The sequence below is a fragment of the Thamnophis sirtalis genome, unplaced genomic scaffold (assembly GCF_051295495.1).
Source record: "Thamnophis sirtalis isolate CommonGarterSnake01/CBP01778 unplaced genomic scaffold, rThaSir2_p1.2 scaffold_6, whole genome shotgun sequence".
In the NCBI taxonomy this organism is placed as follows: domain Eukaryota; kingdom Metazoa; phylum Chordata; class Lepidosauria; order Squamata; family Natricidae; genus Thamnophis; species Thamnophis sirtalis.
This window is the reverse complement of record NW_028261386.1, coordinates 33,811,400-33,830,285: the sequence shown is the minus strand read 5'-3', so window position 1 is coordinate 33,830,285 and position 18,886 is coordinate 33,811,400. Positions and strand designations below refer to the sequence as shown.

At 34.8% G+C, this 18,886-nt stretch overlaps 1 protein-coding gene across 18 annotated transcripts in view; it reads right to left on the bottom strand.

Annotated features, from left to right (window-relative positions):
- NRXN1 (neurexin 1) overlaps positions 1-15,153 on the bottom strand; it is an 828,007-nt gene extending 812,854 nt beyond the window's left edge. For all 18 annotated transcript variants that reach the window (XM_087717540.1, XM_087717541.1, XM_087717547.1 and 15 more), the window contains exon 1: positions 14,403-15,153. In XM_087717540.1, the coding sequence (XP_087573666.1) occupies positions 14,403-15,138 (736 nt within the window). In that variant the 5' untranslated portion in view covers positions 15,139-15,153. The remainder of the gene's footprint in view (positions 1-14,402) is intronic.
- Between the last annotated feature and the right edge of the window lie 3,733 nt (positions 15,154-18,886).

The following is an 18,886-nucleotide window of genomic DNA, read 5'->3' as shown; positions in this document are numbered from 1 at the left end:
CTCCCAGAATTAATTTTATTAAGTTATTGAAGTGGGAAAAAGCTCTCTATCATACACAAAATATTTGAATTGAAGCATTTTTTTAAAAAAAAATCTCCAAAATTATTATAAGCATTCCTTCAAACTAGCTCAGTCAGTCTTACATCTTGAAACAAGTTCTGTAATAATATACTTAAAAGTTACATGAAAACCCACAATCCTAACTTCTGAGAGTGTTGATCACTGTTTTTAATACCACATTATCTTCTCATCAACATGCTATATGATAACATTAGAAAAATAGAAAACAAAACTTGACAGACAATTAAGAAAACTAGTTTCTAGATCTAGACAGAACAAAAGTTATATGCAGTCAAATCTGAAATCATTCTTAAAACAATTCAAGTACTAAATGAATGACAGGAGGGGGAAATAATACTCAGAGCAATGCACAATACTGATCAATTACAAATCTGCCTAAACAAATGAAGGGTAGGATTATGTTTGTAGCTCAATCGGTATTGCTATTCATTGCATATTTATTGATAAAAGCCTGTATGTTAAAATATTACCTACAATTACTCAGAATTTCATAGGACAATATAATGAAGGCATTGAAAGGAATGTCATTTAAAAAAACTGGGATAACAGATTTTCATTGGGAAAAGTTTGGATATACGTATTTTTGCCATTAATAATGTAATAGTTTATTCACACCTCCAAAATACAGTCTTTCCTTTTATTGCTCTTGATTGCACTCTAAGCAAATAAACATATATATTGTATTGAACACACTGAACATTCCAAATTTTCTTAAATATACAGTAATAGGAAAGGATAGGATTATATTTTATTCTACATTCAAGACAACTTGAATGCACCACAAGATGAGGAGCATAAATAATATTTAAAAATGAAAGAAGTGACTTCAATGTAGTAAAACAAATTCCTTTTTAGCTTTCTCATAAAATTACACAGTGATCAATTAGAACAAAGTTTGAAGTTATTGTATATTCTTTAAATACTTTAAAACACATTGCGGTTTCCCTGAAAATTAAAAGAAAAGTATAGCAGTTCGACTTATATACCGCTTCATAGGGCTTTCAGCCCTCTCTAAGCGGTTTACAGAGCCAGCATATCGCCCCCAACAATCCGGGTCCTCATTTTACCCACCTCGGAAGGATGGAAGGCTGAGTCAACCTTGAGCCGGTGAGATTTGAACCGCTGAACTGCAGCTAACAGTCAGCTGAAGCGGCTGTAGTACTGCACTCTAACCACTGCGCCACCTCGGCTCTTATAGAAGTGTTATCCTTCTTAAGAATTCAATTCAAGCCTTGTTTCTACTCATTGATATTTTTACCACCATAAAGGAAATTTAGATTTTTTTTCCTTCCAAAATACAAACGCGTAAGACTGATTTCATATTAAAGAAAGTATGAATTACTCAGCCTTATCATGGCTGCCAATAATCCTTATGATGATACAGAAATACTTTTATCCTCTGTAGTTATAACCAATCATATGTCTTATTATCTTCTTCCATTAACTACTCAGCCTGAATATGTACATGTACACAAGTCCCCAATATATCTCACAATTTATATATGTAATATCACACACATATGATCTTCATAAGCTTCATATTTTATCATAGGATAAAATAAGTATATTACTTAAGTGAAATCACACCTCCTAGAGGAATGAAATATTTTGAGAAATATTTAAAAGGCAGAATATTATAGTTCCCCTAAAAGAGAAATGGAAATCATAAGTGAGACAGAAATTCCCTGCCCCCAGCAGATATTCAGCTCCCTGCTCCCAACAGATATTTGGTGTCTATTAAGAAAGGTTGGACCAGTTTATTAAGAAAGGCTGGACCAGTTTATATACAAAAAAAAAAATCAGCTCCAGGATGATGGGATTATCCTTTAGGGATCAGCCATTCAGCTACAATAGCAACTACACAACAAGCCCCTTAATTGCATCAGCCCAAGCTTCAACCTTGCTTGGCTCCAATAACCTGCAACATTAGCTATAATTCCAGCATAGCCCCATGGGAATTGGACAGCAACCAATAGTACGCTCTTGCCATAGAAACAGAAAGTTCAAAGCCCAGAGAGGATATAAATAACCCTCACTCTCCAATCCATATGATCAACTGCACCAGGACCATGTGCTTGATGGTTCTGGTCCATTAAACCATCTTTCCAATCAGCCTCCATGTTTCCAGTGTCTTTCTCCCCAATTGGAACTGAACCTGATAGATATTTCTCCCTACATACTTTTACAGCAAACAATTATGTTGGGATATCAAGCTTTTACGATTCCAATTTTTATGTCATATAGGATCTGAAATAATTTTTATACAATTAAATTTAAAAGGTAAAGCAAACATATATACAATTTTAAGAATGCATGATATATAATGAGATGCATTGATTGCAATTCGTATCTTTGACCAAGAAAAGATTAATAATATAGAATTTGGAGAGCCAGTGTTAAATATTACATCATTACAGAATCATACTATTTGTGGATAGGCACAATAAAATGGAATAATGCCCTTTCTTACAGTGGAAACTTCTACTGTTTCTGGAAGAATCCCTCATCACATGGTTTTCCCCATCAATAGGATAAAAACTGGATATAAAGCAATATTTATATATTAGCTGACTTCTTATAGCAATAATTTCCCCCTCAAGTCTTGCTATGCTGCCTCATTTTGTATGAGAGAGAACCAAAGAACATCTAGAGTGTACACCAAAATTATATATTCCCAGCAGGGTCGCCAAACACATGAAGGTCATCCTAGCTATCCAGCTAAATTGAGCAGGCATTTATATAGGGTAGCAATGATATAGGGTTAGGTTGTTAAGTAATGCTGGAGACAGATGACCATTTAGTGACAATAACAAAGATATTTCATAGAGTGAGAAAAATAGTAATGATAAACTACTTCTGTACTTTACCAAGCCATATGGATAGACAACATAAAGTGATTGTTGATAAAAGAAGATGATGGTCCCACGAGATCAGAAGTCATTCAATGTGCTGCTGAAGAATTGATAATTTCAGGGTACTAATGGTGCATATGGTGGAATTAGATTAAAGCCTTTTAATGTCTTTTTATTGATGTTGCAGGGCAGGAAAAGGAAAAATAGGCTGCAAGTGCATAATTGCAAAGGGAGTGTAAAATTTAAGAAACATGAACATGGGAAAATTCACTACAGAAAAGATGAAAAGAATCAACTATACATAGACATCAAACTGAAATGGACAAGAATCAGGGGTGAAATTCAGCAGGTTCTGACAGATTCTGGAGAACCAGTAGCAGAAATTTTGAGTAGTTTGGAGAAAATACCAAGAGGCAAATACCACCTCTTGCTGGCCCCAGAGTGAGGTGGGAATAGAGATTTAGCAATATCTTTCTCCCAGGAGTGGGGTGGGAATGGAGATTTTGAAGTCTCTTTCCCCTGCCATGCCCACCAAGCCACGCCCACAGAATCGGTAGTAAAAAAAATTGAATTTCACCACTGACTAGAATACTCAGGACATAAAAAATAATGAGGGAATGGTGTTGTTTTCATAGGCAGGAAGAATATAGTAAAGACAATAAAGATAAGAAATAATGGATGGAAACTAATCTAGGAGAGAAGGAACCTGAAATTAAGGAGAAATTTCAGGGGCTACACCAGAAGACAAGACAAGAAACAATGGATGGAAACTAATCAAGGAGAGAACCAACCTAGAACTAAGGAGAAACTTCCTAATAGTGAAAAAAATTAACCAGTGGAACAGTTTGTCTTAAGAAGTTGTAGGTGCTTCACAGTAGGTGTGGCCTGTTTTGTGGGAGTGGCTTGGTGGTCATGTGACTGGGTGGGAGTGACTTGGCAGTAATAGTGACCAACTTGCAAAATGTGGTGAAACTCACTTAACAACGTTCTTGCTTAGCAACCAAAATGTTGGCTCAGGAACTCTGGCATTGAAGTGTGCAAATCTTAAAGCTGTCAAGTTACAAAACCCTTGCACCCCTAACCCTTTAGAAATAAAACCTCAGGGGTGTTCAAACTTGACAGCTTTAAGACTTTTGGACTTCAACTCCCAGAATTCCTCAACTAGCATGGCTGGTTGGAAAATTCTGGGAGTTGAAGTCTGTGCATCTTAAAATTTCCAAGGTTGAGAAACACTGCTCTAGAGGTAGCCACTTTAACTGTGAATGTTTGGAGATGGAAGGGATTAGCAGGGATAACTCCTCTGCTATCTCCTCAATCTACTCTTACAAAAGCCTCCAGGTTAAGATAACCTTTGTTGTCATGTCTTTACGGTGAACACACTGGCTGGCATCTATTAAAAATGAAATGGCATTGTTTACTCTCAAGAGAAAGTATACATGTACTTTGAAAGAGCCAAAGCCAATGTCATTTCCACGTTGCTTAAGAGTGAACACAGTAACTGTGGAGCCTGACTAAAGAAGCCATGCACACAGGTAAACAAGAAGAGCGGAGTTAATGAAGGCAATGAGAAGGCACAGCCACCAGAACTGAGAAACAGGGAAGGTGTGGAGGGATATAAACAAAAGAAAAGGCTTCTTAGTTGCCGTTCATCTTTTCAAGGGGCTTCCATCAAGCAACGCCAAGGGGGTGTCCTAAAGATAGGAAATCGACTCTTTCGGCTTGATCTTCATCATTCACACATCCACGCAGCCTGCAGTCACTTCCAGGAGGCTGTGCCCAAGCGAGCCAGAAGAAAAAGCCGCACCTACTCCCAGGCACCCTCGACTCCCATCCACCCCATTCCAAAGGTTTTCACACCTGCCGCCCCAAGGAAAACCTTTCAGCTCTGGCGAAGCGGCAGTGGGGCCCTCTCCCAGATGGGCTCTTCCCTCTCGCTCTTCATCTTGATGACTGAGCAGGAGGTTGGACTACAAGACCTGCAAGATCCCTTCCAGCTCTATTTTGATTAAAGCATTGGGTGCAATGCAGTCAGTGGCCAAATAAAATTAACTAGACCAAGAATAGTCTTTTACAGAATGACTGTACAGACATGTAACAGAATGGTTAGCCAAGTTCATGACCCAACTACTGATGGCAGAAGATTGACAAACTTTATGGCCAAGTTCAATCTGAAATTAACAGTATGTTAAAAAATCAGTCTTGTTGATACCTGGAAGAGCTCAATAATAACAGCTAAGGTGTGACCAGAAGCTAACTGAGGAAAAGATCACTACTCCTCAGTTCCAAGTCAAGTTACATTGGAAGAAGAAACCAATTTATTTCACAATAGCAAATAGGATACCAAAGATGGATAGTAACTGGTTCAACAAGAACAAATGAGTTTGTATATTCACTTGCCTTTAAATTTGAATTAATAAACTATCATCCTTAGTATTACCCACTTGTATGGAATTTTTCTAAGACAGATTCTGTGATGACTTTGCTTTTTACAGTTTGTCCCTCACAGTAATTATATGAAGTAAACCACTTTTACTCATATGTAAAAAAAGAACTGAAAAGAAGATGCATTGAGGAGTATGTGTACGTGCTATTTTAGATAGCATTGTAAGTTATTACACTGTAGTAAAATAATTATTTGTAAAGATTCTTTATATTCATTTCTGTGATTTACTGGATAGATGGATGGGCGAATGGACAGATTGATCGATGTGATAGATAAGTTGGAGATTTTATGATTCCAAACATACAAGAAGAAATATAGGAAACATCAAATAAATTAGTATATAGCTACAGTAATGCTATGAGTGATATTCAGAAGCCCCACTCCTCATGATCAATGCAGATAGATAGATAGATAGATAGATAGATAGATAGATAGATGGATGGATGGATGGATGGATGGATGGATGGATGGATGGATGGATGACAGACAGGTAGACAGGTAGACAGATAGATACACATATATGATAACAAATATATTATCAAACAATTTTAATGGCCTCTGATGTTTTACTGGGTACTAATCACATATAAAATTATTGCCTAAAAAGGAATAACATTAAAATAATTAAAACACTAGTCTCTTTACATACAGGCAGCATTTCTGTTATGAGTAGAAATAGGCTAACATAAAAATGTAAAGTAATACTGCTGTTGGATAATAAGAGAATGCAACCAATACTCCATTCCTGACCTAATAGTTCATTTCTATTACAAATATATAGATAGAAGCTAGTCCTACTGTCCTGCAGAATAGCTGATTGTGCTTTAGCACCTTAATTGTTTCAGTATTGTATATGGAGGAAGAATTTCACTTCATTTCAAATTTCATTTCCCATACCAGTAGAAAATTGATTGTTGAAGCATTCTTATTCTGAGAAAATACGTTGAAGATGTGTATGAGCAACTTGTTTGTATATGAAGTAATATATGCCAATTGTTATCTCCATTGTTTATTATTTCTTTAATGTAGTTATATTTCTAATCACATAAGAATTCCATTACTGGAAATGTTCTCCAGGGATTGTCCAGGCTGGTAAAGAAGAATGAACAGTCTAATCCCACCTTCACAAGTCCTTGATATCAATGCAGGTCATGTAGATGGTAATTTTTCCAAATGTATTACAGAAACAGATTGGTCAAAGGAAATAGATACGTTATCAATGAGAAAGCCTTCATAGATTTAAAGGAGCCATATGTTTATTTGGAACTGTTTAAAAATAATGTTTTCATAGACATATTATATAATTTAGGTGATTAGGCTGATTCTCCTATTTGTGTTTATTGCTGAAATGGATTGTGGAAGGCATGCTCAATATATTGTTTTGTAATCTTTAATAATTTATGGATGACTGTCAAATAATCATTGTTCTTCCCGGTAATGTTTATAAAAACTTTTACCAAGATTTACTAAAATACTTTCCCTTGTCTTCCATTACTGGCAGCTTTTTTTTAATCTTCAGTAACCTTTCTTTGCACTTGGTTTCAAATTTAACATCAGAGACAGTGGCTCAAACCCTATTCTAAAATTAAACCATGTTTAATATTGTTTTCTTTTCCATGTCTGAGATGTTGACATTTACACTATATATTGAATAACTTTTTAATCTTCGGTTGGATTAGCATCAAACCCATTTAGCTTTGATTACTATTTTGGTAGGGTGAATGCAATACACATGATTGTAAGTAACTTAAAAGATCACTCAGCTATAGAGCACATAGTTTATAAGAAATTTGTATACAGTATTTCTTTCTATGTTTTTTATAGGATGCCTCAATCATATATCCTCTTTTCTATTTTCCTAAATCCACAACTTAGATTAGAAACAAAATAATATATCATGAAGCAAATATTTTTATTTATTTATATATTTATTCATTTATGTATTTTATATGCTGCCCATCTCCCTGTCCAAAGTTACTCTGTGTGGCTTATATAATCAGTATTCAAACTAAAAATAAAAACAATTCACTATATGCAACATGAAATTTGTATTTTGTTTAAAAAAACTCACTGTACAGAGTAATTGTCTTTGGCATCTGCTACTGGATTTGAGCATACATAAGTAATGGAATATCTATTGGTTAATCTACATATATAATACGGGGTTAAACTCAGCAGTGATTTAACATAAAATTAATCAGCTGTCTTTTGTATTAAAAGAAATGTGCCAAGTAGTAAACTACCTATAAATGTTGTGTGCCGCCTTTATGAACAAAGATATTAGATGGTAATTATAAAGCCAATTACATTTTAAAACAGAACTTTCTATGACAGGTGTTAAGTATATGTAGAAACTATTGCTAAAGGAGGAGGAGAAGAGGAGGATATGGTCACAAAGTGTCAAGATGTGAACATCAAAATTGATTTTGGAATAAACCAGTAGTGATTGTCCCAGTGATCTCCGCATTGGCAATATTTCAATCTATCAATTGCAAAAGGCCACACTGCTTGGATCTACACATATACAATGCAATCTACACATCTGTATACTTGGACATACATATACTCTGTTTAGATCTACATATATAATAGACACATATATTATGACATCCAAGGTTCTTGAGAAGAAGATGCGAATGAAAAACTAATGCAATCCTAGGTTGCACCAACAGAGGGTAGTTTCAATATCATGTGAATTGACAGTATCACTTTATACTGCACTGGTAAGACTACCCTTGGAATACTGCATCCAATTCTGGTCACTATGATACAAAAACATTGTTGAGACCCTAGAAAGAATGCATAGAAGAGCAACAAAGATGAAAACAGGTATGAAGGCCATACCATATGATGAACAACTGAAGGAACTATGTATGTTTAGTCTAACAAAGAGAAGAACTAGAGTGATGTGATAGCAGTCTTCCAATATTTGAAGAATTGTCACAGAAAAGAAGGATTCAATGTATTCTCCAAAGCACCTGAAGGCAGGACAAGAAGTAATGGGCAGAAGATCATTAAAGAGAGATACAACCCAAATTTAAGGAGAAATTTCCTTTAATCAGTGGAACAGTTTACTTCTGGCGATTGTAGGTGCTCCATCACTGGAGGTTTTCAAGAAAAGACTGGACAGCCATTTACCCAGAAATATCTAGGACTTTCTGTTTCACTAGGAGGTTGGACTAAAAGATCTTCAAAGTACCTTCCAACCCTAAAGATCAACACCAGTTAAAGAATTGGCAGCTATGACTTCACATTGAACAAATAATAATAAAAGCAATAAAGGATATTGTTTTCTGGTTTTATATTACAGGAAAGGATAAATTACTAATGTGGAGGAGAAACATGAACATCATTTTGAAGGCTCATTTAAGTTAATTTAGAAAGTACATAGGTATTCTTCCTTAATTTAATCAAATATGACCCTCAAGACTATAAATAAAATAAACCAGTTTTACTACTTTATTACCTAGAAACTACTGTTGCAGTATGTTCTGGTCATTAAAATGCTCAAAGGAAGGGCCACTAACTAATATTGGAATAATATTATAAAACTTTTGCTTTAATGAACATTATAATTGTTTTAAACATGGATTGGTTTGCTTTTAACTCTTATTACTTTGTCTTCCTTCAAATGCTCATCATTGTCTCATTAAAAGGAACAGGATTTTTTGAAGATTTTTAATACTAGCAAAACAGTATATGGATGATTTCTGGTTTTAATAGAAAACATTCAGATAGTGATCAAGTTGTTTTTTAATGGAAATAAAATAATTTTCACTAAAAAGTATTGAAAATTCCATTGAATTTTCTCAAATTCAAAATCTTGCAGAAATACCATCATATAACAAAACATTCTAGGGTTTAACAAATTAAAATTATCTGATCTGATTTACTATGTTTATATTTTTGTGAGCACATATTATTTAACCTACATCATTATTGATGCTTTGCTGCTGCTGTATTGAGAGTTGAACCATTTGCTATCAATATACTTTTCTTTGAAGATTCATCTAATCTCCTTTTACTGTATAAGCCATTGGCTTCGTGTCTGGCAAGAAAAGATCTTAGTGAATTAAGGAGAGATATGAAGAATGAGTTTTTAAAAAATCTGTTATGAAATCTTGCCAAATTGTTTCATTGGATTTGCTAGGATTGTGAAATGCTGGTATTGTGAGAAAAAGAAATGGGATAATCCATCTATCCATTGCCTTATTTATCTGAAAGAAAGACTATTCTCAATTTAAGCAACCATCAGAAAGAAATCCATAAATAAATAAAAGCAAAATAGATAGAGCAGGGGTAGTCAACCTTTTTATACCTACCACCCACTTTGGTATCTCTGTTAGTAGTAAAATTTTATAACTGCCCACTGGTTCCACAGTAGTGGTGATTTATAAAGTAAGGAAGTAACTTTACTTTATAAAATTTATAAAGCAGTTACAGCAAACCCTACCACCCACTATGAAAGCTGTAACGTCCACTAGTGGGTGGTAGGCACCAGGTTGACTACCACTGAGATAGAAGAATAAGCAAAGGGGAAAAATCCTCTCAGAAAGAATCCTAGATTCTATATCTTGCCATCCCAAAATAGCCCAATACAACTGAAACCAGTCCCAGAAATTTTCACAATCGACATAAATATATGTATGTGACACCCTTCTACATATGCATGTGGATATGTGTCTACCATACATATGTATGCATATGTAAACGCAATGCCCTTATATTAACTGAATCAATAGCTAATATTAATAGTAAAACAAAATATTCCATATATCTACTATTCTGCATTTCACATGCAAGCTCTTCATACAGAAGTGTTGAAACATTCTACCTCCTTTTTTTTAATCAGAAACACCCCAAAAAGGGGTGGGAGAGAATCTGTTAACTGGCCTAGGAAGGGAAAGACAAAGGAAGCCCAGGACAAAGTGGATAAAATGAGGCAAAAGAAAGAAGTAATGAACAGAGATGTAAAGAAAATAGAGAAAAGCTTTATTATTGGACAGTATAGAAAGAGTTAAATTTGGCAGGTATGTATAGCCTCATCCATGCAGTCCCACCCAAACAGCTAGTAATCTTAAGGTTCACCTTTTAAAGGCATTCAGTGCTGTTGCAGCAGTTTCTTTAATATTTTCACTTTATATTTATTTCTTTTCAACAACTTTTTCTATTCTCATTAAAGAATGCACGATTACCATCCAATCCACATACATTTTTTTGTGGAGGGAACAACCCTCATCTTCTTTTAGGCATCTGTTCTTAATGATAACAAAACATAATATGTCATAGTGCAAACCTCATTCCTTTTGCCCTTGTGTTCCAACATTAAACCCAAGTATATACTTAAGTCACAAGGTTTACATCAAAATATATATTTCATTATTGTCTTCCATGCCATACCTTGTGGAAGTTTTTTTTTAAATCAGGTATATGCCTTGAACAAAATTCTATAAATCTGATTAACTGTTATTCATTCTTTTTTAAAAAAATAAAGGAAAAATGAAGACTTTCCAATTTCATAAATGTTTTAATTCTCCTTTTGAGGTCCCTTTCTACACATCATATTTATGTTTATGAGATATAACATCTAGAAATATATACTGTATTGATGATATGACTTCATAAATTTATATGAAATTGGTTTTGCTTTAAAAATCCTAATCATCTTTAGTATGGAACTCATCTCTATCACAGCTAATATATGTTTTTCACTAATATTCTTTTCATACCTATCTATTTTCCTCACATGGAATAAACCATTGGTTTATTTTGCTTTTTTAAAGCCTTTTATTCAGTGATCCACATTAAATATTGTGTAGTAATGAAGGAATTATTAGTTTAGTAATTAGGAATTTCAGTTGTCTTTGATTAAAATTAGCCATTCTACTAGCTGATTTTCATCAATTCTTTTTCTAAACTTGGACTGTTGCTATACCAGGAGGCTGAAACCTAGATTTGCATTGTCAGAAATAATATTTTAATTTACTAAAAATGGGTCATTTTGTTAGGCATCTTTTGATATTTTATCAAGGAAATGCTTCATATATTAAATGTTTGAAAATGTGAGAATATTATGAGTTTTCATTGTTATCTTACAGCATGGTTAATTGACAAATCCATTAATTAAACTAGAATTGAAGATCTGGTTATGCAATAGAATATGTCGGTTTTTCAGGCATCTTAATTTTTCATTTGGATTTTTCTTCAAATTCAATGCATGTGATAAAAAAAAATTATGTCTATTATCTGACAAGCTGTAAATTGCAGACAGTTATAGCATTCTGGTTCCAAACCATCCTTGCTATGTTTTTCAAAGCAAGTGAACTAAATGGTTATGGATGTAGAGATATTTGTGGCTATACCCTTTTCCTATTCTATAGAAAGGTTTTTAATCTGACTAACTAAATGGAACAGGCTGTCAGGGTTATATAGCCTGAAATATGTTTTAAATTGAGACATGAATTGCATACTACTGTATATAATATTTATTAAATATGAAAAATTATTTTTAAAATTCTCATTCCTGATAACTAATGAATATATCCATGTACGGTTTCTGGCAATGGTATGAAAATGATTTGCCATTACCTGTTTCTACTTTTTTTTCAACTTTCTAATTTAATTTCTGCCTAAGATTTCCTTACTTTTCCTACTAAGTGGGAACAACATGCTATTTAGCTTTTTCAAGGTCAGAAAATGGGTAGGGATTGCTAACTTTAATAATACTACAAATGCAGTGTTTGGTGATTTGCAAATATTTAAGGAATGTAAGTTTGTTAATTATGATTTACCCATAGTAATAGTTATATGATATGTACTAATAAAATACAATTAATGTTAATAGCCAGAAATTCAAAATACATTAAGTACCTATTAATAATACATTACAAGTCTGATGAACAACTCTTCAGCAATCATATAAAACACAGCACTATGCAAGGGACACCATCTTTCAGCTTCTCAACCTCTGGGTAGAATCCACTGAAGATTTTCAAATCTACCACTTCAAAATACATTCTAAAAATGAAAATACTGTACCCAATAGCTATTCTGATTACCCTCCTTAATGAGTGCAACAAATTATATATAGATATTTTATTCCTATAAATACAAATTCAATATTATTAATTGATAAACAGACAATGTGTTGCTGATATGCAATTTAACTTATTGAAAATTGTTTCCATTAACAAATAGGAAGGAAGGGAGAGTAATAGTCATCCATAATTAATAAAGTTTCTGCCTGCCTGCCTGCCTGCCTGCCATCCATCCATCCATCCATCCATCCATCCATCCATCTAACATTATAGTTATACAACAGTGAATGTTCCTCTGTGATTAGTCTAAGGCATTTTTAGTCTTAAGATGAAGCATCCCTGCAATTAAGAGAATGCAAATGCTATATATTTTTGCAATTTTAGCACTTACCTGTATATCCAATAGAAAGCCAAAGAAATTGCTTCTGGGCAAATCTAAACACTTTTAGGACTGTATATTTAATTATAAGAGAAAATATATTTTCTCTTATAATTTCGTTTCCTACCCTATTAAAACTGTTGCTGATTTCTAAAATGGGTTATGAGTTTAATATGCATCAACTGAAATAAAAAAACTAAAATGGAGATATCATAGTTTTATATTTCAAATGAAGAGTTTTAATTTTTCCAGGTTTTTTAGGATTTAAAAGCATTGCCTAAAAAGCTACTTCTAATAGTTTTTGTGGTGGTATCACAATTAATCTCTCAGCTAATCTCTCAACTAATTATCAGTATAAATTACATAAGAAAATTCACATATCATAATAGAAAAATCTAAATTTATGCAAAAAAATTCTTTAAAATCCCATACCATCTTAAAACTAAGCACTGCCAGAAGACCAATTCAAAAGTGTTTCCTCGTGAACCACTACAATACACAGGCTATATACTTTATTAATTTTGGTTAATGACCAGCTTTATAAAGCAGCCAGTAAAATACAACATATGAGATATTACAATTTCAAGAGCAACTGTAAATATATATTAAAACAGACTGAGTAGCTTTTTTGATTAATGATAGAAAAATGGTAGATCAGATGAAATTTTATCAAATAAAGAGTTAAATTGGAAAAAAATGTTGGGTGACTGAGGCTAACTTCCATATAAAGAAGACAGGAAATTCATATAAAGACATACCCCACAAGTATTTGTTCCATTGCCAGTAAAATTAGATTAAAATGATAAAGAGAAAGGACTAGGGCTTTACTAAATGAAGCTACCCAATTATCTATTTTGTATCTATTTTAAACAATCCTTTCCATTTCACCTTTGATAATATAACTTACTTTTATTTGTGCAAGCATACAAGATATACATTATTTTCCCTCATACAATATTATTTATATTGGCTCTGAGGGCATCCCATGGCAAGAAAATTTGTTATATATATTTACTAATCTAGCCTTATACAGGAGAAATACTGAATTTCTCTGTTATGAAAAATAAATCCAATAAGCTCTCTTCCCATGAATGCAGATAATGAGGTTTGCAACAACTAAATCCACACAATTGTTAAATATAAGCAACTGTATTTAGAATGATTCCTTTTTGTCCAATTATTAGGACTGTTCAGTTAAATTGTAATACTTCAAGTGACCTGATTGGTAGATCAATTTGCCAGTCTATTTCCTGAAAACTAACATTATCCTTTCTTGAGTGGGGTAAAAAATACATCTACCTATTCACAGTACAGCTTCCCAAACCTCTATTCTTTTTATTTGCATTCCTTACAATTCTACAAAATTCTGATCCTCAACCTAATTTTCAGCTTGATCTTTACAATGCAAAAATATGCTTGTGACATAGTTCAGAGAGATGGAAGAAGAGGGGTTGGAATATTTAACAAAAGATTCAAATGTGAGATGAATCAGGGGAAAGCACAGCTGCAAGATTCACTCCTATGGAGGAAAAGCCATGCAGTCTCCATCTCTTGACCTCCTCTTTCATTGAGGGGCAGGCTGACTGGGAAAGGGCAAAACAGATTCTTACCTTCACTGCAATCCTTCCCATGGAAACCAGTATGGGAGCAGTCACACACCGCCTGATTGTTGAGCACAGAGCATACACCACCATTGAGGCAAATATCTCTAGCACATAAGTGGCTCTGTTCATCATCCAGACGTACTTCTTGACTCTCCAAAGGTGAAGACTGTGTATAATTGACTCTTACATCTGTTATCCATCCTTTGAAAGGTTCCCTATCCTTCACTGAGGAGAGTGTTACTTTCAGGGTAGGTGAACGTAACTCTGGAGGCAACCCTCCTAGAAAGAGACCACTGAAGACCGTCATGTCCCGCCGCTTAGACTTCACTTCTACCCATTTAGCCTCAGCCTGATCAATTAATAGTGTTGTATTCTTAAAATTGCGGCGAATGACCACAGTGTGCCACAGGTTGTCATTGACAGCCATGTCAGAGAGCAAGATGGCAGGCTCAGCACAGAAGATGGAGAAACTTAGCTGGAGCCGCCCACCTTGTGTCAGAATTAACTCCAAGAAGTCGCAGAAGCCCTCGTCATCAAAGTAAAGGACCAGCCCACTGGAACTGCGGGTTTTCATGTTAAAGCTCATCTCGCTTTCACAGCAGGCATTCCATTTGGGGAAGCGAGTCCACTGGCCCTCTGCTCCTGGGAACTCCAAGCCACTGCCAAGCTCAGCCCAACATCCCAGGAGCAGTGCCATCCAAAGTAGGAGGCAGCCTCCACGCCGAAGGAGCACAGGCCCCATTCTTGGTGGGGTGGGGTGGGGGAGAGGGGGAAGAGGAGGGGGGAGTGGTGGTGGGGGCGTTGAAGCAGACAGGGTAAAATCTTTCCAGTGACCACTCACAACAGATACTTAATTCTTGCTTTCCAGGTTCTGGGGAAAAATAATGTGGCCGCCTTCCCCCAGTAGGAAAGGCTCAGGCTTTTCAGCCAAGATGCAAATTTGTTCTTTTTCAATAATAAAGATAAAAATAATGGAAGAAAGGAAAGATAAAGCACCAACAAATGTGCAATTTTATTTGAACTGTAAAAAAAGTTTAAAAAATAAAAGGCACTGATAAAAAGTTATTCAGTCATCTGTTTCTCAAAGTGAAGACTAAGAGTGAATCAGCAAATATATTAATATTAAAAATCCATGTTGACAAGATGAAAAGAAGCTGGGGATGGGTGGAAAATACACAAATGTAGGAAGGTCCATAAACTACTTAGAAGACCTTTTTAAAAGATCCACAAATCCAGCAAGATTTAATCAATATTCCAGCATATATGGAGAAGTCAGTATCCAAGTGTATGTAGAAGTCATCTTATCCAATAGCCGTATTTCCAAGGAATTTTGTCACCTTCACTGCAAGCAATTTACCGACTCCAATCCTGTCTTTCCAAAGTTGATTCTTTCATCAGACCATGGACTGCCTGCCATGTAATAAACCAGGAGACTGTGTATTTCCCAATGGGGCTGAAATCCAGAAGCTGTCATGTAGCTTAGAAGCTACTTGCTATGCAGAGCCTCACAGCTGCTCCTATTTTGTTTTTCTTCTGCAAAGCCAAAACTGAAAAGATCCCAGTGCTTGATTGTTGGAAGATTTTGCACCATTTTTTTTTTAAAAAAATATGTTTTACAAAAACCTGCAAAAATTACAAAGATAACAAAATTACATTCATAATCCTGAGTACTTCATTACTGAAAAATAAAGAGCTGAAAGTAACAGCAAATATAAATGCAACCAGAAGTAAATTCCAGGTCTTCTGCTGCAATAGATCCACATACTTAATATATTGTGCTCAAAAGGTTTCTGGGGCACAGCCTGCTACATTAGTAGCAGTAAGTTTTAATGCAAAAAAGAAAATGAAAATGACTCATTAAACACAAAGTTATGATACAAAGGGATATAAAAACATATTTACTACTATTTTACTACCCTCAAAAAGATTCATGGTAAAAAGTATATAGCTGCCTGTTTTATCCTATGTTTAGCCATTTTCCATGTAATAAACATGTTTGTAATATTATATAAAGTGAATGAAATCATAGGAGCAGCAAACTAGGAGTGAATTTCTTCAATGGTATGTCTGTTCCCCACCCCCTTGGATTCAATATATTTATTGATATATATCTCTGTATATTTTTATCTGCTTCATTAAATTCATTTTCAAACTTGGAAAATTGAGTCATTGTAATTATATAAAGAGGCCAAAATTTGATTAATATCTGCTATCATTTCTAGCATAAACAACTACATGCAATCTCATAATCTCACATTAGATATAATTTGTAACTAAACTATATGTACATGTTTCTCTGTAAAGCAAATTAAACTGGTTCCCATGTTTTAAAATATTATCTCAGCCTTTCCCCTCAAATATTCCCAGCTATACACACCATTTGCGGATAATGCATATTTACTGATATTTGTTCAATCACATCATTATTTATATACCAGTACTCCACTGCAGCTACAGCTGTCATCTAAGAAAACTAATTGACTTGCAGCAGCAAATAAAAAAAAATCTCAAATAGTAGCAATACCAGAACATAAACCTTTTAGATTATGCCTAAAGTATTAAATGACATATGCTACTTTCATCTATCTCAAGTGCAAGCACCTCTTGATATCCATAATTTGCATTTTGCAACTAGAAGTATTTTAGCACTATGCCATCACAGCACAAAGGCTGTAGGAGAGGAAAAACACTTTATATTGTTTACTTCTTGGTGCAAGCAGTATACTGCGATTCATTCATTGATTGAACAAATGAATAAATTTATATGCCATCTGTCTCACTATGAGTCTGGCTAACTTACAATGATTGTAGTGCAATTAATATTTTGAAAACACTGGGAGATTTTTAAAAAAATAAATACAATAAATTAATGGCAATTTCTACATTTTAATACTTTTTAACTTCAAAACAGAATTTGCATGTCAACATTGTGGTTCACCTGAAGTACCCCAAAAATGGAATGCAGGACTTCTTGTTATAGTTTTAATGCTATTTGGTAAGAGATAACTGCATGAAGAAGGAAAAGTATATCATTTTGGAATTGATAAAAAACTTTGTATCTTTGGAGACATAAATAAAAATTATTGCTTTGGCTTGAAATCAAAATATTGCAAGGACAAAAATAAAGGAGAGAAATTAGAGTTTGGGATACCTTTTCCCAATTTTTTTTAGTCAAATACTCAAAGAGGTAGTAGAAATAGATTTAAAATAATATTTCCTTCTTATGATGCAAATCTCAAATTTATTTAGAAACTAACTCTCAAAGTTAATATTATCCAATGTTTTAAAGAAAAAAAAGGTCTTACAAGAACTTGTTCTCTGATTAAGGATCATTTTCTTAGCTCTTTGTCCTATTATTTAATATTTTACAGTGCTGGCTCTATTTGTTTAAGCTCTACTAAACATTTTCCATCTATTAAAAATGGCAAGTTTTTTTGGGGGGGAGGGGTTAATAAAAAATATGAATAGACAATCTATTGGTTCAAAAATAGACTTCAATATGGAGGATGAAAGCTTTTTTTTTAAAAAAAAAGGATCATGGATTTGTCATCATGTGCTGGACAGGCAGCTTTCAAACTTGTAATTTCAGAATTTGGTTGAGGGAGGATAATCTGAACCCTTTATCATTAAACTTGTAACACCAACTGATAACACAATGTTAAGAAGGAAAAAAAATCATACACACGGTACTGGTGAATATGTGCATGAGAAAATTAAACAAGGAATTAGTAGGGAAGAATGAAAATAAATTTGAGAAAAGTGAATAAAATAGGCAAAGGAAAAGGCAAGTTTGAATTACTGTACAGGGCCACCTAGATTGATTGCAGAATTTATTTGAAAATAGACACACATAGACACACACACACACAGAGTGTATAAAGGGAGAAAAAGAATATTTAAGGGATTAGTCTATGAAAGGAGCAGATATTTTCTTTTGAGGCTTTTGTGGTCTTAATCATAATAAGCCTCAGTCTCTCAACCTGGATTTATCAGCAAGGCAGCGGCCAATGTCAGCAACCACCCAAAGCACCAGCAAGCAGGGGGGATAAAAGCCTCATTTCAGCGTCTTGAGGGGAAACCAACCCCGCTGAGGCTTTCCCGCGTACAGAAGCGGAGCCTATTTGGCGCCGAGGACCACCTTGGCCCTTTCCGTTGGTCCGTTAGGGAGAAGGGTGGGGACGTGCGGGGGGGGGTAGCAAAAGAGAAATTGATGACACCGCATCCAGCCCTCGGCCGCTGCCTTGCCCCCACCCCCACCCCGGTCTCCGTCACGCTTCCTCACGCGCCCACTGGCAGCTGCCGGGCTCCTCCTCTGGCGAGGCAGCGCGCGCGCTGCAAGCTAGACGCCTTTCAAAGCCGTTGCTGCGGCTGCTTTCGCTAGAGACTGACCGGGGAGTGGGGGGGGGGGGAGAAGGGAGGGAGAGAGGGAACGCTTGGGCTAAGTCGGTCTGTTTCCAACCCCCACCCCCGTCCCCGTTTCCAGGTTGTTG